The sequence below is a fragment of the Brachyistius frenatus genome, unplaced genomic scaffold (genome assembly GCF_029030835.1).
Source record: "Brachyistius frenatus isolate BFR_SWC_R1_liver_20210118 unplaced genomic scaffold, ASM2903083v1 Contig_13, whole genome shotgun sequence".
In the NCBI taxonomy this organism is placed as follows: domain Eukaryota; kingdom Metazoa; phylum Chordata; class Actinopteri; family Embiotocidae; genus Brachyistius; species Brachyistius frenatus.
The window spans coordinates 2,542,236-2,568,843 of NW_027210612.1; the positions used below are offsets into that span (position 1 = coordinate 2,542,236).

At 38.0% G+C, this 26,608-nt stretch overlaps 1 protein-coding gene across 1 annotated transcript in view; it reads left to right on the forward strand.

Moving 5' to 3' along the window:
- LOC138617639 (protocadherin-15-like) overlaps positions 1-26,608 on the forward strand; it is a 193,697-nt gene that overhangs the window by 64,700 nt on the left and 102,389 nt on the right. Inside the window, exons 4-5 of the mRNA XM_069692788.1 lie at positions 6,830-6,844; positions 8,099-8,164. Of these exons, the coding sequence (XP_069548889.1) occupies positions 6,830-6,844; positions 8,099-8,164 (81 nt within the window). The remainder of the gene's footprint in view (positions 1-6,829; positions 6,845-8,098; positions 8,165-26,608) is intronic.

Genomic DNA, 26,608 nt, shown 5'->3' on the forward strand with positions numbered 1-26,608 from the left:
GTAAGGAAAGAAAGCGATGTGGAGAGAGTAAGAAACAGTGATTGCACATGGAAACGGCACGAGAAGAAGCACAAAGCACAGCGTGTCGTCGCATTGATTGAGCTGTTTTATTCTTGCATGTAAGGGAATAGTGAACATCTTGGTGTCTTCATGTAAGGAGGACGTTGTGCTGCAAGTTTGGTTATCCACAAAGCCGAACTGACTCACAGATTTCCAACTGTTGTTTTGCACTGTGCTGGGTCGGAAGTAGCTGAGTACGAGTTATCTGCTGTGATCATAATTGTGTTGCAACTGCATCAGATCTGTTACCTTAGGGAAGTCTATTGGCTGCAAAAAATCTCTTGGGCATCAAGGGAAAAAAAAAAAAATCTTAGATCCATGTATCAGAATCGTATTTTAAATTAGATTAAAAGAAAAAAAAGCTTTTTCAGGGAAGTGCAAGCAATGTGGATCTAAACTGTCGGCATCGAATCTGAGAAGACAATTACTTAAATGTTGCATTATATTGATTTTCTTATCCGTTCTGTATGTTTTGGTGATGGTTCATGTATTCTCTTTTTGATTTAATCTGTTAATTCTTCCATCCGACAGATGAACATGATACCCACTAAGGCTGGATGGCATTCATGGAAACATTCAGTAGCTGGATAATCAATTGTTGCTTTACTGATAACGTGTTTGAGATGCAACAGCACTCCCTGAATACTGTTATAAATAACACAAGGTAGAAGTTAGAAGTAATAAAACGGCATGAAATATAAGTGGAGTATAAGAGAAGTATAACTGATGACGGTGAACTAGAATGTACAGTAGGTGTATGAAAATGCAACAGAGCAGTGCTAAGAGCTTTAGTAGACAAACCTACGAATGTAGCAGTGAAATCAACTGCAATTTTTAAACATCGTGCTTTTTGCACCGATCAAGTGCTTGTCCAATATGAACTGCATACCTACTTCTGCTACCTAAATACTGGGCATAAAGTGGAGATAGAAACTTGAGGCTTTTGCTGATTTTAACAGATGTGCATGATTGATGCTTTATTATAGTTTTAGCTCTTTTATTCCAATCTGTCATCACTTAATTATCCTAACCTTCAAAGAAAACGGCACATAATTTGAACCAAGTCAGCCATAACACAATATTTAACATTTAGGCCCCCTCCCTCCAGCTCACTCGTTAAATAGCAACTGTACTTGCGCCCAAGATTATTATTGTGTACATCAGTCTGCACACGATTTGTTTGCTCTGCAGAGAAGCATTCTTTTTTTTACTGCTTGGTAAATCTGCCATTATAATATCTGTTTGCCCAGGTGAAAGTAAACCTGGCTTTTAAAGGAAATAGTAGATGACACATTGGTTTTATTTTTCTCTATTAATTAAGAGATTAAGTGCAACTCCTTTGAAGCATGCACCTTTGAACTAAATACAACTTAGACAGTTCCCCTTAGATCATTTAAATATAGCTCTTATATTTATGTTACTTATTATTGTATAATGTGAATGGTAATGCCCAGTTCTGACAACTGGTCCCTGTGGACAACTGGCCTTAGTCCTGCTTACTACATCACAGACTGCTGTTCTGTTTTGGCCTGCTGTTGCCCAAAAGCAGCCATTACCTGGCAGCTGGTGCCACTGGATAGCTGCCCTTTGTCCCTCTCACTGTCCTTTTGTCAGCCCCTACTGGACCTGTCCCAGAATGCCACATTGCCCCACTGGACATGAATCCATGCAAAATATTCTCCATCAATCTAGCTGGGAAATTAAAAGTGTCCATGTTTGCTCTGTGTCCGCTCATCCCTACCCTGGGCTGTTTGCCACCTCTGCGATTAATCATAACTCTAACCTCTAACCTCGAGGTTTTTTTTAATGGGCGCTGGTCAAATCAGAGGTCAGCAGACATTTCAGAGATTTTTCCCTCAGGTGGACCATTGGTGCTGGGACTGAAAGAAGAGAAAATATCTAATCAAGATTTCCCTGACCTTGCCAGAATAACTTTCCACAGGCTCTGTCAGACATTTCCTTATCACTGCATAGGGCCTGATATTTATTTAAAAGGGCAGAAGCATTTATGATTGTGTATGGACATACAGTATGAAACATTTTATGATAAGAGGAACCTTGTGTTGAGTTGGCAGTTTCCCATCCATCTAAAGGATGAGAATTGAGTTCCCACTTTCCTGTTCATTGCTTTTGCCCTTTCTCAATAATCGTCCTACCTCTTTCCCTCTTTTTTTTTGATCCCTCGCTTTTCTTTGACAGTTTGTTTTGTATGACTGCCCACATCTAGAGCGGGCAATAATTTCATATATCTTAGTTATCTAAATAAGATGCTTCTGAGTCTTTGTAGGTGTATTGTAAAGGTCTGGCAGATTGATTGAAACAGTGCAGCCCTCTGAACCACCTTGCTTGTTTAGGTTACTTGTCCTTTAAAGTAATTTTTTTTTTTTTTTTTAAATCTCCATTGCCCGAGAAAGCAGCAGTTTGATTTATTGGTTGCTAAAAAGGTGCTTTTGCAGGTGAAGGCACAGGCCATCGAATCGAGTGGCAGGTAAAAAAAAAAAAGCCTTTTGAAACTAAATGTCAGTGAGCAGAATTCATCTCATTACTGTCTTGTTCCCTCAGTAATATAGCAGTTGATGGGCAGCTTTGTAATAACTTGAATTGCTTAGGAGGTTGTCTGAGGACTCTCTTATTCAAATATTTTCATGAAAGAACTAATATACATGTGATACATTGGTGATGCATATGAAAGCTTTTATTTTATTTTAGGTGCATAGGAGTACATACTGGAGACGTTTATCACTGATTATTATCATTGATATTATTAAATATTGTTTATTACGAGATAAGATAAGCCACTGAAAGTGCCCTCGAGTTATGCAGATCCTATTTAACTGGGAAAACGTTATAACAAGAAGCATTTTGTTCATGTGTTTTCATTGTCTAATGAATTCTAAACAGGTCTCTGCCCTTTTGTCAAATGGCATGGTTTAGCAAGAAAAAGTGTTGTTCTTTTTTCTTCAATCACAAACAAATTGATTGAAGCCTGCCAGCAAAACTTTTTTCCACCCGACTCCTTTGCGAGTCAAACAGTAATCATTTCATAATTGAAGTTTTATGGCTTCAAGTCAACATTGTCAGGTTGATTAGTGAGATCTCTTTACGTGACAGCAAAATTCCCCCATGGTTATAATTTGAGGTTTTGGATTGTTTGTGGATTGGGCGTCTGAAGTGTACAGTGCCCTGTTTATCTATTAGTAATTGAATGCTGCTCGTTACATTATTCACTTCTTTAAAATCTGACTATACCACCACCTAATAACGTTTAAATGTTCATGTCTGAGAAGAAAAACCCGCTGCAGTCGTAAAAGCTTTAGTAATGAGTTGGGTACATGACCTCAGCCCTTAGGCCTCACATTTGAAACCAGTTTGCTGCAACATGCCTACAAACCAACAATCATCTACAGTGTTAATACAATGTGAATTTGGTCAAAACAAGTTGGCGCATTACTTTGGGACCACGACTCAAAAGCCCTGTTGGCTTTTGAGTTGTGCTCCCAAAGTAATGCCAATGAACATCAGTGTAATCTACCCAACTATTGCAAAAAAAAATTGCAGTTCTTTTGGCCTTACTTTTGTATCCTTTACAATTTGGTGAATGTACACAAAATTTAATCTAAATTAGACAAATTCAAACATCATAAAGATTCATGCAATGTTAGCTGAGAACATGTCAGTTTTCCTCTTGTAGTCAATACGAGTTTGGATTCAGTCCATCGCACTGGTAGAACCAACAGCTACCCTGTTGTCATAAATCCAACAAAGTCTGCAGAAATATACAATAGCGAATCTTTCATCTGTCATAGAAGCACTCAACCAGTGACAGAATCCAACAAATCTGATGGGAAGTGTGGAAGCTAGAAATCAATATTCAGTATGCACATTTAGTCGTACAAAATTCTACTGACTTCAGACCCCTCAAACAAAAGTTCAAGAAACCAAACACTAAGACATTGAACACGGAGAGTGAAACTTCCACTTCACACCAGAAGGAAGCGAGAGTTTCAATTTCCTTTGTGTAAAATCACCCTAACTTAAAAAAAAAAAAAGAAAAGAAAGAAAAACACTGCTTGACGAAGGAGGAATTTCACTCGACTGAGGGCGGGAGATTCTCTGACAGATGATTCAACTGGTACATGATGTTACTCTAATGGCTTCCTCTTTTCTAATGGCATTGGCTTGCATAGAACATTACAGTTCTTTCCAATAAAATAATCTTTAGGTACTTTATATATATTATATATATACCTGCACAACGCCTCAAACAGTCACCAGCCTTTTTTTTTTTTTTTTAATCCAACCACAATATTGTATCTGAAAATAAGGTTGATAGGAGGGATACTAAATGCTCTCTATTCTTAAAATCTGGTTACTGTTGAAAACACTCTCAAGTCCAAGACTGTTAACTGACCTCAGACCTCAGTAACAGAGGGCCCCGTGCTCCTGCATACCGTTTTTATCGATTGCATTAAACATCTTCGCGAGACACTTTGTCCCTTATCCCCATTTTCCCCTTATAGACCGACATGTCAGACAAGTATACTCAACATAATGTAGTCACTGTATACAATATCCATCGTACTCTATAAAAAGTTTGGCTTTTCTCTGCAGTTTTAAATATACATCCTGCCACACCAAACTATCTATGTATTTACCATCCTCTCTTTGACATCTCTATGCATCCACGATAAAAAAGGGTAGCTTTTTAGGACGGGTCAGGCTCTGTCAGATTTGTAGATAAATGTTGAAATAGTGTTTGTTTACTACATATTTGTATGTGTTAGGGCCTGCGCACTTTACTTTGCATCATTATTTTGAGTGCTGTAGGCGGGGGTGAACAGGAGATGTGATGGGACAATTTGACACATTCTTGTAAAAATATAGAACGGCATGGGGAAGTGACAAGGCCACAAAACATTTCTGATATTCTCTCATTATACCGGAGGACTTCTTAAATGGGAGGAAAGCTTGACATAGAACGTCAATAGAAAATATCACCCACTGCTAAAAGGTGTAAAAGTGGCAAGAAGTTGAGATCGTTTCAATTTAGTAGTGAACACGACTGTGAGCAGGCTTTGAGTTTTTCTGTGTACGTGTTCATGTTCACATGAAATTGAGTGCAACATGTTTGTTCTTTGATCGCAATATAGGACTGTTATCACTGCAAAATGGAGGTGCTATTCTTTATCTCTGCTGGGTTCTGCCTTTTGTCTTCAAAGTAAACTCTTCACATCTTCCTCTCCTAGTGCCGCAACTACCACTTAAAGCTGCGCATGCACACGCACACACACAATTCTGCCTGAACACACATATGCAAAACTAACAAAACAGAATGTCTGTGATCGCTTAAAGATTCTCAAAATGAGTGCAAGACCCTTTTATTACACACACACACACACACACACACACACACACACACACACACACACACACACACACACACACACACACACACACACACACACACACACACACACACGGGGGCACACTCTTCTACTTCACACAGAGTATATTCTCTGAGCAGATTTGCATACATATTTTGATGTTGCTTGTTGTTTGTGTCTCAGATTGCGAGGTGTGACCCACTTGCTCTGTTCATTTTGTCGCTATTAAAGGAAACCCGATTTCTCCGGCAGACAGGTACAGCTTTTCTAATTGCCATAAAATCACAGAAATGAACAGTGAGTACACCTTTGGAATTAGCAGTGCAACATAAGTATGTCTGTACGATTATTCCTCAAGGATTTTAAGTTTGGGTACGTTGCGTATGCCTTTCATCATATTGTCTTGTCCTGAGAATGGATCGTCCCACTGACATGTTAGGAGCGAAGACGAAATGCCTTGCATGGATGTAAATCTCAGCTCTACATAAACTCTGAATAAAAAACATTTCCATATCATGACACTCATTTCTATGAGGGGGAAGAAGAGAGTGAAAATGCAATTAATGATTTGCCTGACATATTCCCAACAGTAGCCTCAGGTTTTCATTGCCATTCAATTGCTAATTATTGTGTGTATCTACTCTGTGGAAACGGCCATGATTAAAAGATGCAGGCAGATCCCATCCAAAGCTTTTTATCTGATTAATTTGCACTTTTAAACCACCACATTAGTGATGGCTCGTGGAGATGCATATTTAATAAGAAAACTATCCACTGTTTTGCACCTGGTAACAGGTGCATAGTTGCACAAACAAAGTCAGGCAACAGAAGGCGGGTGTGAAACACGAGAGTGCTGACTGTTGATGGGTGTCAATGTCCATCTCTAATTACATGTCATGTAAGATGACACCGCCTGCCAGCAAGCTGCTTGCGATTCAATATCTGGCAAGATGGAGGCAGAGCGGTCTTTAAAGAGAGAGAATGATATTTTGAATAACTTCTTTGTGACTTTTCCTGCTCTTTCTTCTCTTTCCAGGTCACATATTACCACTAAATATATGGACATTTGACTTGACTCTTATTTACACTGCACCTCACTGCTTCTCTTGTGGAATGATGTCAGCCAGCATCTACTGGCAGTAACATGTAAAAACTGTGTGGTTCATTAACATCTAAGGTTTCTCTAAAGAAGTCCTCTTTAAAACTGCCTCTTCACCCTCCCACCCCCATTTCTAATATTTCTGCTTTTATATAATGATATTTTTCTCTTCCTTCCTAACTTCAGAGCTCTTCCTTAACTGTTGCATGCTTCTTCTTTTTTTGTTTTTCCTTCCATGCTTCTGCTCTGCTTCCCTCTGGCTACACTAACCTCTGACTTCCTTCAGACTGGCAGTATGAGGGTAAGAGGGCAAGGATCTGTTATCCGTTTTCCTTTTGTGCTATTACATCCCGATATTCTCTCTTGCACCATGTCCTTCTATCTCACACCCCCCCCCCCCTCCCTCTCTCGCCTGTTGAAAGACATTTAATCCTGAACTTTCCTCACATCAGCTGCGCAGCACGTTGCCTCGAAGGCAGCGCCTATTCCTCTAGACGAGACACTTCCCTTTCTCCCGTCTCCTCCTCTCCACCTCTCCTGCTGCCCCATCTGGTGCTGTCTGTCAAGCTGCCATTACCTGTGTCCCATGTGCTCGTACCATCTCGCTGCTGTGACCTCCATCTGTGAAGTCGCTCCCGTCAGTGCTCTGCTTATGATGATGCCACATGCTTTCACCACCCTGTTTGTCCGCTGTCTGTATTGTGCAGTCCATTCCTGTTGATGTTTCTGTGGGAGCAGTTATTAATGCCGCCTGCTTTAAAAAGACGTATCGGCATTACAGAAAGACAACATTTTTCGTTTTTTCGTCTTCACACCAATTAAATATTTAAACTGTCAGTGATTGTATGCCAGCTGCTTTTTAAAAAAAAAAAAAAAATTATGTTGTTGTAACATTGCTGTTGGCAATATGTGGACGTCAGTCCTTCATTCATATTTCTGTACTTTTACTTAAATAGAATATTCAAAGTACTCAGCGCAGTTGAAAAACTAAAAGCAAGTGAAGCTGGTCAAGGTGAAGATACTTTTACCTACTTTATAAATTAAAATAAGTTAATTTGCTCCAGCAGTTTCCAACCGAAGTGTTTATATTTTCTTGAGAAACTACTGGATAATTTCTCCTCTTTTGGCCTGAAATTGTAATTTTGATCATATTATCTTGGCTCTTTGGTTAACTGCTAAAACCTCATTTATGTCCCCCAACAGACAGTTAGTGGCAGTACTAATATTAGTTCCAAGTAAGTTTATGGTATGCTTTGTTTAAAATGTTAAATAATTAACCAGGAAAAAAATCTGGCATGAATTAAAACTAGTCAGTGAATTGTAATTAAAAGAGTTTAAATAAATGTACTTAGTTACTTTCCAAAACTTCTGTTTAACAACAGTTTTTGGCCTTACTTATAACTCTACTTTTATTTATTGTACTTATTATTATTCTTTGATTTTATTCTACCTAACACGCAATCATCAGCTACCATATTATTTCAAAGTAATATACACAACATACAGTAATAGAGTGTCTTTTATATTAATCCAAGTGTTTTTCTTGTGTTTGCAGCATGTAAACTGTCCCGGCCTGGCCCCCCTGCAACCATAGTGACTATTGACGAGGAGAGCCCCAACGGTATGTACCGAACAGTCGCCCACCAACTCTATGTTCCTCTCTTATTTTTACTCCTACTTTACGCTGTATTCCAGAATGGTAAATGCTGCTGTGCTCAAGTGGGGTGGATTACACTGTAGGGATTATTTTTGTACTACAGTGACTGTTACTTTGGTAACATAATACATATTAATACTTGGCCATTCGGGACTGTTGAGCGTTGTAGTGTAGAGTAAAGCTCAGCTTGATGCAGGCGGGTAGAGGAGATGTTTAGTCAAACACGATGGTTTGTTATTTTGATTGCGTTTTGAATTAAAGATAAATACATTGTGGTTGTTCTTGGCTTGTATATTTGTACTGCTCTCCCAGGGTAAAGACGGTACGTGTGTCTCTCAGTGAATGCAGATGGTGTTTGGCATGCAGACTTGATGTGGGGCTCCGTTAATGAGTTGTCTGCTCCCAGCGCAGGTTGTATTTACCTGTGCTACAGCAGTACAGAAATCACTGAAGCATTGATCAGACACGCAGCACTCGAGTGGGTCAGGAGAAAACTATTCTGTGCCTCCTTTTTCATCTTTCCTCTGCCCTCTTCATCACCTGCACCCACTTCTCAGCTGTCTCGAGTTTCCCTCTCTTTTCCTCGCTCACCTTCAGGGCTCTTTGCGATAATGCGTTTTGTTGACAAGTATGTCTTTACGTGCAAATATGCGTGTATATGTGATAGGGAGTGCTGACTGCTGCTTGGGAAGGAGCTATACATCCATTGAGGGAATGAGAAATGTTTTTTTTTTCCCTAAATGGAGCAGGTGTGTGTTTGTCTCACTGTCCCTGCAGATATTAGTACTGCAGGTTAATAGAGTTTAATGAGCAGCTCTCACTACAGATGGTATTCAGAGCTTATTTATACAATCACAACAATATTTCACAGATACCCTGCTTCCTTGCAATACTGTATGTGCTCTGTTTCGTGGGTGGCTCTGTATGTTAGTGAGAAAATGTATGTGCACATATGCACACGCCTTATGTGCATATTTGTATCGAGATACTATGAATGGGCGGCTCTGCATCAGATATGACTGCCCATTCATCAGCGCAATGGCCTACAATTCAGGCTGTCATAGTCTCACCTACTCCTTCCTCTCTGTTTGTGCAGCTGTGATTTAGGGCTTTGATCGATTGCTGGGGGAATTTGTGAGATGGAGGTGGCCAAACCTCTATCCGAAAGCCTCTCTCGGCCCACATGTGCCGATGCTCTCTGTGAGGGATTTGCACTAATCTTCTTCATAAAGCTCTCATTTACCTGGGATATGGGTCTCTTCTGGCTCCACCATCCTTTTATTTATCTCTCCGTGATGAAACGGGCCAGTGCCCGTCCATTCCATAATGGAATGTAAAACAGGCAAGCCGCCGTTATTGACCAAAGCAATTATCCTTCTAAATGTGTTTCATCTCTCTTTTTCTGTCACACAGAAACCATACAAATGGCACATAATAAGATCCCATCTTCTTTGAGTATTTGCCTTTATATCTGTTCATGTCTGTGAATGGGAAGGAAAACAACATAATCACCCGTCTGTCTGGCTTTGTTTGGTCAGGGTCAGAAAAGATAGACAAACAAATAAATATATAATCCTCTCCCTTAGCTTCACAGAAGAGCAAATCTAATCTGAAGCAGAAGAGCCATGAAACTAAGGTTCCCTGTGGATAAAGTGTGTTGTTCAGAAACATGATAACATTTTCAACTTTTAAGGCACTTTACTGTGTCAACAGTTGTTCATTCATAGATTGTCTGCGTGGAATTATATTTGACTCGGGGCACACAATAGACTCTGTCATAGGCATCGTGAAATAAGCTAAATTTCTTGCCCTTTTTTTCCATTTTGCTATGTTTTACTCTGAGGTTTTCACTTTAGGAAGAGGAAAGTCATGAGGGGATAGCAACCCCGTTGCTCAAATGAAGCGTAACATGTTTAATTTATCTAAGCTGCTGCTTCTGCAGACCTGCTGACAGGTTCCAGACACAACACATAAAGTCTTACGCTCTTGAAAAGTCCTCCCAAAGCTCGTCTTCTATAGGCTCCTTTGCATTTTCAGCCTTTGAGCTAAATCCAAAAGCATTTAATCAGATTGAAGAGATTTCTATCTATATAGGGGCAGCTGCATATGTGAGGAGAGAAAATAGGCAGTGGTTGAGAGGGGGTGTATTTTTCCATTGACAGAAGGCTTCCTATGAAAACAGTTGGGAATCAGGGTGTCCATGAATGAGAGTGTTGTCTCCTAGCTTTTATCTTGTCTCTGCAAATTCATGATTTATATCAACTGTTGCCTGAAGCGTGTGAGGATACTCTCCATCCTCTGCATTTTGAACAACAGCTTACAGGACATCAAAATGAGTGTTACTGAAGGACTTTATTAAAGGGAAGTCAATTTAGTATTCTTTTGTGGTGTGCTGCCAAGGTAAATTAACTCTAAATGCTGATAAATCATTGCATTTTGATGAAGGCTGACACCCCCTTCAATGAGGCAATCAATGTAAAAAAAAAATCCTCCATAGACAGATGATGCAGGTAATTGTGTCACTTAAATGTATGTTTGATTTGAAACATTATCCAATGGATGGCCTGAATGCTAAACAACAAGTGGTTTGATGGGAAATCAAACCTAATCTCTGTTGGTAAAGGTATGCAACGCTGCAAGCTTTGAAAGGGGTTCCTTTGGTTACTGCTACTTTTCTTTAGTACAGTAGGTGAAGTATAGGTGGACCTGGTTTAGATCAAAACAGCCCAAATAATTTGATTCATATAACTGACCATTTTTAATTACTTGCCTGCAAGTCCATTGCAAGTACTGGGCAGAGGTCCAGCTTGTACTTATAGCCAGCGATATAACCAGGCTTACAGTAATTGTTATGACAAGCACTTTGATTGATTTATTATAAGCCTCCCATTAGGACTACAGTCATCACCAGTCTTAAAACTACAGCGGAGATTTAGGGCCATGAAGGAAAAAAATTAAAGAAATAAGAAGACTTTTTTTTAAATTTTACCTTTCAAGAATAATGTTGAAATTTCAAGAATAAAGTTAAAATGTTGTATGCCTGGCACTAACACTAAATGTTTGACCTTATTCTCAAAATGCAAATGAAGAAACGTGTATATAGTTCTCTCATTAGTTCTCTTAATGTAGAACTAATTCTCCATTGCTTAACACCACCTAAAAGAGGGGTCGATGATGCAAATTTCACATTCGCATCATATGCTGTTAATATTACCCAAGTGCAGACCGAGGCACAGTATTATCTTGCATGCATATCCACATTTCAGGACTTGTCTATTTAATTATAACTATGCTCAGTTTCATTACTTTTTGCATGGGCTTAAATTTGTTTTCTTATACGTAGAGAGGATTCACAAAAAAAACCTGCACTTTTTTTTTTTTTTCAATACAATATTGATTAAAATTGAGAGTGTTACTTTCAAGAGCACTCCAACACTTTGTGCCCTTTTGTTGTTACAAGTACTCAAACCAATCATTCATGTGATGAAAAGTACACACTTGGGAGGAAACAATGCCCTTTGTCTGACTCTGCCTCTTCACGCTTGTCTCTGAACTCGCACCGCTCCACACAAAGCTCACCAGACAGAAAATGAAGCGATGACTGCAGCAGTGTCTGTATAAAGACGAACAAAGTGAGCCACCTAAAACTTGTGTGGTGGTTCAGCTCTTTTCTCAGGTCGGTTTTCAACTTTTAGTTGCTTCTGTTTTTACACCGAGTACAACTCGTCACAGAGCAGCCCTGACATGGCATTAAAAGATTTGACAGAGCTGAGAAAATACAGTGCCAATGTTGAATACCATGTCTGTTTAAAGGTCTCTTGTCTCATCCTGGATGACGATCTCTGAGTGGTGCTGGCTTTCCTCCTGAGCAAAATACCAGGTCCTATGTCTGCAGGATTCATAGGGCTGGTAGGCATCTCTAGAAAGGGATAAATGTTTGAGGTTTAAACAATTAATGAGATGCCTATGTGAGTTTTTTTTCTCAGCCACCAAGGACTCATTACCTTCTCTCCTTTAAGTCAATCCAGTCCCTCAATCTCCACCAAGCTTGTCATTAGTTAAATCATGCTCCCTGTTGCTTCATTCATTTACATTGACATTTAGAATATGTAGTCAGTTTTAAGGCTTTCCTTTTCTTTATATCTATTTATTCCTTTTTTACATTTCCTTACGTGACATCTAGCAGGAGCTTGCACTGGAAATTAAATGCGTACTTCAGATTAAGGGTCAAATTCTTGAATTAACATTGAATTACCTTAGACCTACAGTACCCGAAACATTTTTATTCAGTTAATTGTACCTGAAAGGCAGTTAACATTTTCTCTAAAGATATAGTCCAACATTAAGCTAATAGTCCAGTTAGAAACCCCCCAAGCATGTAGCAGTATGCCTCACTATGATGAATCTTCAAACACCTATATCCCTGAATGCTACTGGATTCAAACAATAGTAGTTGTCAGCAGGGGAGCAAAGTGATGTATAGGGCTTTCAGTGTCGCTCTGTACAAATGGCAAGGGTATAATTTGTAACTCTTTTACCAAGTGTGGTAAAAAAATATATATATATATATATATATAAACAGCCAGCAGTGAAGCAGTGTCCCTCTCTTCACCAAAAGATCAGTGTATATATATATGTATATATATATACACATATATAATGTATATATACTATATATATATATATATATATGAATATATATATACTGATCTTTTGGTGAAGAGAGGGACACTGCTTCGCATTGCACTGTTACAGAGTTAACTAACTGTACGTACAATACTGTAGCTGCTTTGAAAAAACAGTGCGGGGTGCAGGTAGCAGTGTACTAGAGGGTGAGGGTTGCTGTATGTCTATGTGCTGGCTGTTTTAGGATGGGCTTTTCAGAATCTCAAAATCACAAATATTGAGCACTATCATGACAGTTTTTGTTAGTGTGTCATCAAACATGAACATCAGATTGACTGTGGTCTGGCAGGAGGGTCGATTTCAAACGGCTTAAATTTTTAAGACCATATTGAACATTTGTTATGATATTCTCCCAAGGTTAGCTCTAATTTTGCTGATCAGGACTTTGGACATCACTGTTGTGCTTAATAATTGCAATTTAACAGGAGTGGAAACATCTGGACAAGTGGGGCGGAGTTACCCAAGTGGGCAATTTGATTTCGTGAAGCTGTGAATCTGTTACTCAAACAAAACGAGCACTGCTGTCTTGTGTGCACATACATTTTTAGCATGTGTATGTGCCCGTGCTTATTTCTGTTTAAGTGTAGTTACAGAGGCTGTGTCAGTGAATGATACTTAACCTGGGACATGTTGCTTTTGTTCATGACCTTCACTTTTTTTATATATATAATTTTCGGCAGATGTCTAATTATTGTTCAAACGCATTCTCTCTCCTCCTGTTTCTGTGTTACATATTCAGACACAAACAAACACGGTCCCGTCCAGTTGTGATTATTGCCAAGTCATCAATATATAATTAGAGCATAGCTGAAAGGCCGGGATTAGTGCACAACACCTGCTCATTGTGGATTAGAGAGCAAAACAGGAGGGCGGGACACCGAGTGAGGCTCAGTTGCTCACCACATACAATACATTGTGACTGCCTGAGTACAGAACCTTTTTTTTATTTTTTTTTTATAATGTATTCGCCTAATGAGCCATTATCTTTATATAACACAATTTATGATCAACTCTTCTGCTTTCCAGACACTGAAGGTCTTTATTTACCAGATTTAAAGTGGCCCGCAACAGCCTGTACTTGCCCCTACTATTCCTGTAAAGGCTATTGTTTTGTTTTTTTTAGAAGTGGAGAACATATTAGTGCTTGATGTGCAAATAAAAACAGCAATTACAGTATATTGTGGAGATAAACGGTCAGCATAATTACTTCTGTTCCTGTTGTAAATCACGTGCTTATCCTCATTACGACAAAGAAATAGGCCTTTCATGTGTTAAGCTGCACTGTATCATTATTTGCATGAACCTACTTGGATTCTTTGGGGTTTTAAATATCAATGAAAAATGCTCAGTCTTTGCAAATGCAAATAATCTCTGAGTCAAATTGCTTAATTTAACTGAATGTGTTTACTTTATGCATGATCAGAGAAAATCACAACAAGTAAGCTGTCTGTACTAAGTTTACCCCAACTATTTTATTTTAAAAGTCATAGTGAGAAATGGCTTTTTTGTGAGTGCTGGCCCTGGTGGGAGCACACAACCCTCACTACATTATTCAGCTGGTTTTCCCCCAGAATATGGTGGGATTGTCACCCTAGATTAATAGTGTCATCATAAAAAAAAAAATTTCATTCACGTCTCTCTAAGGGAATCCCAGTGTTCTTTCACTGCAGCTTCTCCCCCTATGTATGTGAAGAGACTATAGAGCAGACTGATAGTTGCTACGTTTCCACACTGTACTGTGGTGCAGATGAGATGGGAAACTGCAAAAAAAAAAGTTGCCTTCTGCATGAGCAACACCACAATAAAACCTGTTTGACAAAAGACAAAACCCTGAAAACTGTTTACACCTTTTATTCTATAATTCACTTGACAGTGGATTGTTTTTTTCTCCCCCAAGGCTGCAGAGCCAGCATTATGTTGATCGCATCATCAGTAGAGAGTTGCTTGGACTGTTTTACTAAAACAGAGATGCCAAGTTTGTGAACACCATAATGATGTTTGAGGCAGTTTTAATGAGGCTGGCATTTTCTAACTCATAACTGTTAATACTGCAATGCAATTAAGGTTAATCAAAACCACCATGAGTCTTTGGAGTGGTACACAACTCATTGCCAACAAAAAGCAGCAAGAATGTAGTTAATTTATTTTACATAATACTACAATTTGAAAGAAGTTTTGGTGGATTGCTTCTCGTACATATTGAAGGAACAGCATTTTAAATTGCAGGGGAACATTTGTCTGTGTGTCAGTGTGTACTAGCATCCTATTTTCTTTTGAAACCAAGTCAAACCTGCTCTTAAGGAGGCATATAAAGCCGTCTTTATTATTGGATTTATTTGTGTTTTTCAGATGGTAATTTACATTCCTCTGATGATTAGATACAGATCATTCATCAATTCATTTTTAATTAATAAATTATAATGAGATCATGCATTAGTTTAATCCTCACAGTAGGTTCAACAGACATTAAAATGATTGGTCATTTGTATTTCATGTTTCGAGTTCATTTTAACACAACAGAAACTGACAAGCAGAGTAAAGCATGTTGTTCAACAAACAGAAAGTGGCTGTATCGAGTGACTGACCACAGTCCTACTTTTGTGTTGGTCATGGTTGTAAAGTGGTGACTTTACAATTTGCCATTGATTCACCTATTTACACACTCACACTCACACACACACACACACACACACACACACACACACACACACACACACACACACACACACACACACACACACACACACACACATATATATACATACACACAGAGCAATTTAGGGTTTGTTCAGTTGCCAAATGATTAATCCACTGAGCCCGAGTTTACACAACTCCCAGCTCTACTTCTTGAGCTACAACCTCCCACTTTGCTGTGAGTCTGATGCCGCTTACCTACGTACTAACACTCACCATTTTTACTGAATAAGTGTGTTCAGACTGTCAAGTATGGAAATATAATGTACACCATAAGTAGCCAGTTTAAAATGGTCCAAATTTTTTGTCTGAAATGCTGGACAAGTTGCATATTTGGCCACGTAGAGGAAAGGGAGAAACAACCAATGTATTTACAAACTGCAGCCACCAAGGAAGATATAGCTTTTTTACAACACTGCACAAGAGTGTTTATTTTTCACTAAGTACCACCATACTGCTCCTGGACAAAAGCCATCAGTGTGTATGTTGTGTGCATTAAACAGAGGGCACAAAAACACGTTCTTCTCATGGTAAGATAATTAAAGCTGGAAGATATGCCGGCAGGTGACGCATTCACATGCTACGGTTATTTCCAGTGAGTGCAGGGCGGCAGTGTGCAGTTTGAGACATTTGAAATTAAAATACTACACAAGTAAAAGTGCTAACATGTAAGATTACTCATATGTGAGTGTACTAAGGGAAGTATGTCATTTGGAACACAGTCTGAGTCTTTGCTATAGAGATGACTTAGCGGGTCACCCACTTGGTTTCAACTGAAATATCCCACCAACCATTGGCTGGATTGCCATTACATTTTGTTCAGGCATTTGTAGTCCCAGGGTCATGAAACCTGAGGATCCCCAAACGTTTGATATAGTGCCAACAGGTCAAAATGTTCACTTATTTATTGAAACATTAAAAAAAAAAAAAAAAAAAAAAAAAAAAAAAAAAAACAGAGAAAGTCCAGTTTTTAACCTTGATAACATGTGTATGTGGCATTTTTATACACTAGAAGACATGACACAGATTCACACAACCAGGGTTTCAAACATCACATACCGGAATAACCAATCCCATCAACTGGCAGGGTGAGGCTTTCCATATCATCAAGTTGCAGCTTGAACCAGCAGCTCAATGATATGGAGGTGGTTGAAGATAGAGATGGGGACTACTTGCATATTCATAGACCTGTACATGAATAAAGGAAAATGTGTAGTTATAAACTGTATAAACAATTACATTAAATGGATCATGACATTTAGTACAGACATTCATGTCCAGTTGTGGTGAATGAATCTTTCTTTCATTTTTTTTTTATACTGTTCTTTTATGTTTCTTGTAGTGCCATTATCAGGTCAAGAATTTGTCCAATAGTTTGATTTATGATCAAATACCTGCAAAAATTACGACAGCCTCAGCTCTACTTTGCCAGTGTTAGAATTTAGCGCAGAGCACTGCTGAGCCTGAGGGCAGCTTTACAGAGACTCTAACTCAGCTGTAGACTCTTAATATTGTTATTTAACATACACATAGTTGGAAATCAAGTTTGCAAAATTCTTTTAAAAATAGAAGTTGCAAATAAAAGAAAATTGTATAATTGCCACTATTTTTATATTAAAACTAATGTGTGTCCAAATCACAGTGACAAGGTAGGGTGCTGCTGGGACATTGGTACGGTTGTTATTGTTATCCACAACACACACTGTATATGCCAAGGCTAAGCGACTTTTCCTTGCTTCCCTGATCTCTCAGCAGGTGTCCTTGGTAACTTATAAATGAGGCAGAATGGGATGAAATATATGAGAGAACAGTTGGCTGTCAGATACAGTGATTCCCTCCGATTTTGAGTGGGTTCTTCCTTTATATTAAATGACTATGATTACATGCACACAATAAACTAATTTGTTGTTAAGGCAGTAAATTACATGCACTTTAGTAACCTAGGTGGCATCAAAACTGTGTTTGGTAACAATATGTCTCTCCCCATCACCATTGTACCCTCTGCAATCGTTTTGAGTGAAGGCTGGAATATTTTTCTCTTTTTTGTATTCGTGATAGTGAAAGAGAGTGTTTTAAAAAAAACATTTTTTATATCTGAACATATGTTGCAGGGAGAGGATAGTGTTGTGCGCGAGGACAGTTTCTACTTCACACAAAACTCTGCTAATGGCCAAGACATCCAAATTCTACCTGTGAACCAGTTTTTTCTCAAATCATTACTCCAATTAAGGAATCCCCGTTTCTCAAACATAATGTCTATGAATTACATTTATTTTATTGCAGGAAGCTGATAATACATTTGTTACTTGTTGATGAAGGCAGTTTTATTTTCAGTTTGCTTGTATTTTTAAGATTGGCTGTCAGACTAACAGAGGCTGTGATGAAGCTGCAGAGTATTCGGTCACTGCGATGTTGAGACAAACTCATGGTTAGATTTGAATATGATTATTGTTCACATTGGACAACTAAGTTTTAATTCCAACAGAAATATGTTAGGTTCTTTGTTTGTGAAATTTTTTCAGAAGGAATTTAAAATGATCACAAAGCACTGCCGGGGTTAAATTTTGTCATCATTAAAAACTAAAGATCCTTTCTTGTGTCCTGTAACAGTTTGGACATATTGGTGAATATTCATCACTCTCTCCCAAAACTTAGAAACAGGAGAGATGAGATTGTTTCATTTCAAGCCAATATAAAGTTGCAGAGGGAATTGCTTAAAAGTGATGGCAGCTCGACTCAGGATATGTTCAAACTAACATTGTAGGGATGCACAAATGCTTTCTGTCATTTATTATACACCCAGTTTGACTTTTGAAAAAGCCGTTATCATCACAGTATTTATTGGCAAGTAGTTGTTACTGTAAAATGTTTAATTGTAGCTATGTTTGTCCATACAGGACAACTCGGTATAATTCCAACTGAATCTTTTAAATGTGTTCAACAAAGACATTGATATTTTTCCCAGGAAAAAAATTATTGATATATCATTGTTCGACATCTACTCAATAGTCTGATAACAGCCATATCAATTGCATTCTCAATTGAGCCGCTCCAGCTGTAAAGATCCTCTATTTCAGATGTAGAGATACTAATCAAGCATGCTAGAGGATGGTTAAGAATATATGACTAAGTGTTTGTCCACATATCATTCAGTTACTTTGATACACACTTTGAATTTAAAAATCTAATCTCGACAAAGTTATTTGTATCCTGCTTCACTCTTGATTTTTAAATTGTGCATTCAAAGCGGAGCAGCACCCTGTTGAACTGAATTATTAAAGACGTGTTATTTACGAGCTCAAAATGTCCTCATGTAATTGATGGATCACCATGGCACTGTCGACAAATCCAAAGCTGTCTGGCATTTAAACATCGATAGGACTTCAGTCATAGATTGAGCTTGTCCATTCTCTTGTGAAAAGCACTACATCTCACATACAACTTCATGGCAATGAATGCCCTTTCGTTCCTGGAAAAAGGTTTCTCATTTAAAGGTTTTGACCTAAAAGGCTGTAGGGGAGCAGATGAAGGTCTTGGACACACTGAAAGTAACCATGGATTCTACACCACGTGGGTGATGTAGAATCATCTGACATATTGTATGTGTTGTCACTGACTTAGTGCTTGGACATGTCCTTTTGCTCTGCAACCATTCTAAAAGCTTTTGGGAGAGTAAAAGACAACATTCTGTGAAGAAATATGTAAAGATTTCTATCGAGTAATTCGATATCGTCACGTTTTTGGCAGCATGAATTGTTCCAACCACCAAATTACCCAAACCAAGGTTTGTGTTTGTCCATTCCCCTCACGGTGTAGTGATTTTTGAATTATAACAGTGCGTGCTCATGTCACGTAGCCTGCTGCTTACAATCCACTACCTCCAATGTAGAGCAAACAAATTGGATGGCAATTGTCATTATGGTGACCGGGAACACGGTTATAGATGCTTCTATAGATAACCTTGTAAATGGTACATTATTGACTTCATTGTGATAAAATCTATGTATCTTGGAATTAAAGGTTAAATCAAAAATATCTATATTCTTCAGTCTGTACTTTTTTGTATTGTTTAGTAGATAAAGCAACAACAACCTTTCTATCTACACCTTATTATCAGCACACTGCTGATGGCCTACTGTATTTTTCTCTACCATCCATTAAATCTGTGTTGTCCATCTTCTCTTTCACCACACAAGCCATATGCTCCCTGGAAAAGTCTAATACAGCACTTGATTCTTATATACATAATACATCACCATTTCACAGTAACTGTTTACTCAAAGTGTATATCATAACAGACTTACGTTGATTAAAAGAGAACAGATTGTTTAAAGAAATAGGCCTCCCTGATCCACTTATGATTAGTTGTATAGTCTATGTCAATGTTTACTAAACTGTGTATTTCATTCATTCACTCAGGACTGCATAAAAGGCTGCTTAGACTGAAACTAAACCTCTTTACATTGTCATTAATTTATTAAAGCTAAACTGTCAAAATGCATTTGCTGGGCCCATTTATCTCAAATGGTGATATTGCACCAAAAGAAACAAAATTATCCCAACTATGTGGCAGATATGGGTGAGACTCAAAATTAAATATTAATGTCACATTTGCTAGCTCGTTAATATAATTTGATAACACTGTGATATCTGCTGCCTCACTCTTTTATTTTATGAAAGTTTCAGCACATTCCAGCATTCTCATTTTTGTCAAGAAGCAAATTAGGTTTTGAAATATTTTTTTCATTCATTCACAGATGTGTGAAGAATTTTAAATTATTAGATTTTTCTTCTGCTCCAGCACAATTAAAATCAACTGACAATGTATGCCTGTACTATATACTTACAACATAGTATGCCATCAATTTGATTTTACAGGCTTATTTATGATGACTTTCTGTCATCTTCATTTCTACCAGGTGATGCCAACAAATCTTTGGACCCTGGGAGTACTTGTTTCACTACAACCAACATGCCTTAACAATTACAAAACAGACAGAAATCTGTGGGAATCGGTAGCTGTTGCCACATTTGGCAACTGGCCCAAAAGGTTTCTTTTTTCCAGCTTTTTACTTCTTTTTTTATTTTTATTTTTATAATTTTCAAACCAGCCTGGATCGTGCAGAGGCATGAGGCGCTGCTTTGGAACCTGTGCACAGATCATACTTTAGATGTGCAACATTATGGAAGTTGGCAGACAGTAGAGTTCCCACTGCTAGATGCAGTCAATGAAATTAGAGTGCTTTTGTGTGTGTGTGTGTGTGTGTGTGTGTGTGTGTGTGTGTGTGTGTGTGTGTGTGTGTGTGTGTGTGTGTGTGTGTGTGTGTGTGTGTGTGTGTGAGAACGCATTTTGTTTTTTTGACTGGACAAGAATCTAGCCCCAATTACTGTAATCAGGAGTTATGCCTCCCAGATCACATGAAATGTTACAGATAGAAAACATAATGCCCTGAATGGTTTGGCTGCATCATATCATCTCCTATCATTCAATCAAATACACTGGCCTATACTCTGCACTCACTTGATGCAGGTCATCTGGTTATCCTCGGAATAAATTGAAGTTTTGATGGTAGCAGAGCATCTGCCTAACTTTGGAACACAGATGGAGTCTGATCCTCTCAATAGTGTATGATAAAACCAGGGATCAAAACCCACGGTTTTTTTAATTTATTTATTTATTTTATCCCATATGGAGTGGAATAGCCTGTACAAAACATCTTTCCTCAACATGCTCTAGCCTGTACACGTGTTGCATGTGTGCACACAAAAGACCAAAGATATGTGTTTTAATGTTTGCTGTCTTTGTACTCGATGTAATTTTGAATGGTTGATGCATATTGGGTATATACATGTTGATATCTCCTTTAGGATTGACTGTAATTACTTGCCTAACTTTTCATTCAACCTCAAACTGCAGTTTATTACTAAAATCATAAAAAAAAACAAAAAAAAAACTATTGCCACATTCTTTCACGTACCAATCCTCAACTATCGCTGTGTTTAGGGCAGATTTTCAAACGTTAGCATGCTAACTTGGTACACTAAGATGCCGAACATCTTAACATTATATCTACTTAACATCAACTTCCTAACGGTGTCACTGTGAGCATGTTGTGAGCTGCTCGCAGGGCTGTTAACTGTTAATGAGCATTCAGACCAAACAACCCTGTGGTAAAACATTGCAGTGGGCTTTGTTGGTGGGGTGTATCTATTCGGGTATTGGAAAAGTTATCACAGCAGCTTTTTCTTTTACTTTCATCATACCAATTGTTCACAATGTACCAGCAGTGTTCAATATGTCAAAATGCTGTGTCCTGGTTATTGAATCGTGGTAAAAGTTAAGCTTTTTTTTTTTCTCCCCCAGAGCTTTCTCTTGCAGCCTTTTCAAATGAGCGCTAGCTTTAGTCTTGCTGTAAAGTCAGACCCAAGTCTGTCTACTATGTATTGTAGGCATGTACATGTAAACTCAGTGTGTGCACACTTACTATGAACATTCAACCCAGTATGAAAAGGAAGTAAAAAAAAAAAAAAAAAAAAGTTGATTCTCCTCCAGTGGAAGAGATTATTCCTCACAACACTTTTGTTTACTGACGCAAACAGCTGCTGCTTTTTTTTTTTTCATTTGTTACTTTGACTCCAGTTTATTCACCAGAAAAAAATGCAGACCTTGACAGATGTTTTTCATGTCAAATTATATCAAAAGTAATTAGCGGTTATTAAGCTTTTGGAGTGCTGAGATGGCAGTAATATCACATCCCTTCTGATTTGGTGGGGGCTGTAATACACATACGCTATTTTAATTTTGGCAATGTATTCTGCACAGTCAGTCTTCACAGCTGGTGCTCTGCTCATGTTTGTACTGTATGTATTTATGAGAGTCTTTGCTTGAGTGGTGGGTAGTCGGTGTGTGAGTTTTAAAGAAAGTTAAACACTTCAATGAAGGTTTGAGACAAATACCATCTAGTCTTCCTACATGACATTTCAATTGTATCATTTCCATAATTGCTGCTTGACCACCACTTACTGTGAATACACAGACATTTTCATTTTTAAAGTATCTCAGGTGAGGCTCATTCACCTCTTCCTCCTCTGAGTCATGCCAGGCAGCATTGCTCAGTCTACGATGATGTGCTGCAGAGGCCCCACAGTTATGAATACATAATTCTGTCCTTTGGTGAAGACTACTAGGTGTAGACTACTAGATCTTCATTATATATTCCATTACATACTTGAATTTTATATTTATTGGAGAATGTGCCCTACATGGTATACTTCTTGCCTGTGGCTAACAACAAGAATACACACTAAAAACACATTAAAAGGTGTTGAACAAAGCAGAGGATATGAGAGGCAGAAATATAACCCACACACTGCTGCTCTCAAGGTAACCTTAACTGCCTTGATTTCATATTTTCCATGTATTATCATATATTATCAAATAGTTTTTCCTTCTTTTATTCTGGTGTGTGATGAATATAAAAAGTTCTGTTACTTTTAAATAATGTACCATTGTGTCATGTTCTTAAGCTTTGTAGGTCCAGTATTTATACTACATACCATGCCATAATCATTATTCATCGTACTCTTCAGCACCATGGGCAGCTTTAAGAAGCTCTTCAAAGTCCTGGACATGGCCGCTCTTTCAAATGTTGTGCTAACAAATGGCTGTAAATAGTAAAGTTGTTAATATAAATGTTACCAGACTGGAAGATTGGTCATTAATAGTCAATTTTGCCCTGATCAGATCATCAGTTATCTCGTTCTCAAATTGTGGCACCTGAATTGCAAAAACCAAACATCATTTTGTTATCTAGACTTCATAAGATCCAAAAAAGGTGCTTCGCAGGACCTCAGCCATTAAGATGAGGAATCACCTCTGTGCTTTTAGAGTTATCAGTTAGAGCCTAACATCACTTCTAAATTTAATAATCAACCATTGAAGTGATGCCAGGACAGAACTAATATTCTCATTATATTGCCAGCAACTATTTTTTTTATGATTTTCATACAAATGTGAACTACAGTAATCGAGATGGGACATTGCAAATACACAACTCAATCACCAGATTTGTTTTAGGAATGAATGCAAAATCTTATAAAATTTCCTAAATTAAAAGAGTTAAGTTTACACAGACTAGTTGTCAATTTATTCATATTGACTTTGTTCAACTGGATTTGTTGTGCATTAAGTAAAAAACTGGGGTACAGGCCTGCAGGGGTTAGAAATCAGGTGGTTAGCTGACCTAACTAGTTATGAGGACTTCAATATTTTTGCACCTATTGCTCACTAAGTCTGCGAAGCAATATAGCAAATGTTTAAAACGCTGCACAGACATGGAAAGATGTTCTCACATTGGTTGAAACTATAAGGTCATTCATTTATTGCCTTAAGCAGGGCAGTTTTTGGATTGTGAAAAGCCACAAAACTAGAACATGGAGTTCTCATCGATTAAAGCCAGCTGATCTGCTGTTGAACGTTTACCCATAAAAACGATTTCTGTTAAAGTCAGTGGGAACAAGTGCAGTGATTTTTAACAGTTTTAACTGCTGCATAAAAAGAGAACCTTTAAACGACTATTAAGGAGAGATTTCTTCTATGAGGAATAACTCAAATTGTTGATCATTTATATGCGGCATGAAAAGAGCTATGTGCACAAGATAACTGCAGCGATTTTGGCCCCCATCTTTCAAACACATACCAACATTTCTATGTGAACTTTATACTCCCATTCAAGGAAAAAAAAGTATTCCATATTTGGTTTGTTTGAGATAAAATTATGTAGGCCACTTTTGAAAAAATAAGTTGTTTAATCGACTGATTCCTGCCTTTAGCAATATTTGCTCTGTTGCTGTTTTGATTTGTAGTTGTGAGTTAATTGTTTTTACTCTCCCACGCGAACTTATTGCATTTGGTGTGTTTCTTTGTGGTACCATGAACCTAGAAAAATTCAGATTGTGGATCAAGCTCAAAGTTGTTGTTTTTTGGACAAGACTCAGTGCTAATACCAACGAACCTTTAGATGCATCTAACCTTTTTTCATGCTAAGTCTGGAATCCTATCTGAAATGGGCCTTGTCACTTATCTGCTGCCATCATCTTTGGATGCCAGCATTATTGATATTTGGGATAAAAGTGAGCCCTCTGCGTTGTCTCTGTGGGGTTAGTCCACTGTGAAGCCCAGATCAGAGTCGCCTCTGACTGAGTCACAGGCTACTAAACAGAGTAATTTTATTTATTGACAAATGAAGTATACAGTAAAAAGTATGTGGACCTCCGAGTAGCACTTGTCTGAATAGGTCTGACTCTCTGCCGTCGTCTTGACTGATGAGGACAACAACTTTTCTGTGTGCCTGATATTAAGAGAGGAAGTGCCCAGAGCAGTGGGAGTATTGCCTGTCACAACAGAAAAGCTGAAGTTCAATTAACTTGAGAAAAGAGGAGACTCTCTGTGTCCTCCCTTGTAATGTTATCAGCTGCATAATTTACAACCTGCGAGTTTCAAGAAGATGTAGTTCACCACTCAAGTTACTGAGGCAGATATATTTATGAAAAGCTGTGGTTTAGATTAATGAACCAGCAACACAGGGCTATTTTGACTTTCAAATTAAATTTTTCAAGGAACCATTTTTTTTCAGTTTAGCCCAAGTGAGACAGATAATTATTGGTCTTTGTGATCGCAACACACAAATGCATCAAACCTTGACTGCTGCAAACCAGGAGAAGGAGCACAGTCATTAATAAGAGCTTAAAAATGCAGCAGTGGGTATTATAATTATAATGCAAAAGCCTCCATTACACCTCCATTTGTGCTCTGTCTTGAGTATGTGAAAGCCTGAGTGACTAATGGCTAAATGACAAAACCTGCTTTATGAAATGATAAAGTACAAGGTGTTTGGGACAGCAATTACAAAGCACATTAACGCACCGCCATCCTCCTAAATTTACAGCTAGTAGATTAGGAAGACACGTCAAGTGTTTTTAGTTTAAACATCTATTTATGGTCACGTTAACTAGCTTGAAACTTAAAATTTGCTTTTGGGCTTTTATTGCACCTCAATGACTTTATGCATCGTGTTAATTACATGCGAGACATGTGGAAAATAAAAGGGATGGCTTAAGATGGGAAAAAGGCAGTAAATCAAAATAAAGCCACCTGAATACTTAAAATTGTATGTTTGCCAGCTGTTGTTTTGCTCACATGCTGTAAGCTTTACATGCTTCTCTTCCTTTTTATGAAATGAACAGTATTCATAGTGGTCATGAAATGAGCTACTTATGCCTGTAAATGAATAGCTTGTAGTGCAGTTGTAAAATGCACTTCAATGTAAAACGTCTGTCATGTGATTTACAAATGTGATTAGCCAATTACATATTCGTATACAAATTGAAACAAAGCATTTTTCTTTTACTGAGGCAAGTCATCCAACAGCACTAACAAGCATAAACAGTCAAATTTAGATTAACACTGTGTCTTAACAGATTATTTTCACAGCCTATCGTGCATGATATCTTAAATAAATAAATCATATGCTAATCCAAACATGTAAATGACAGCTGTCAAAATAATCCCTCTATGCTCCATTTCATCTCTGTCCACACAGCGTAGCAAGCAAGTGACCCACTGAGACACAAAATGCATTAAAGCAGCCGCCAGTCTCTGTTGATTTTATGACAGGAACAGCAGTGAACATTGCAAGCAGAGTGTCTTTTTGTGTCTATGCATTCAGAAGGTCAACCAAACATCTAACGTGCTTCTGTCGGTAGGCATTTTGTTTGTTACCAATTTTGCTGAAGTGTCTCTCTAAATCCTGCGACACCATGTACTGCAGAGGCATTCTATGGAAATGATAGAACTACTTAATGTTACTATCCATTATATTATAGCTATGCAGAGCTATTAGGCTGTAAGTCAATAAATCTAAACGGTGTCACCAATTTTAATGCAGGTCTAAATGCGCACCAGAAAACAGTCAAATGAAGGAAATAATTGTCAAAAATAAAATCACTCACAAAATGTGGTACCTCAGT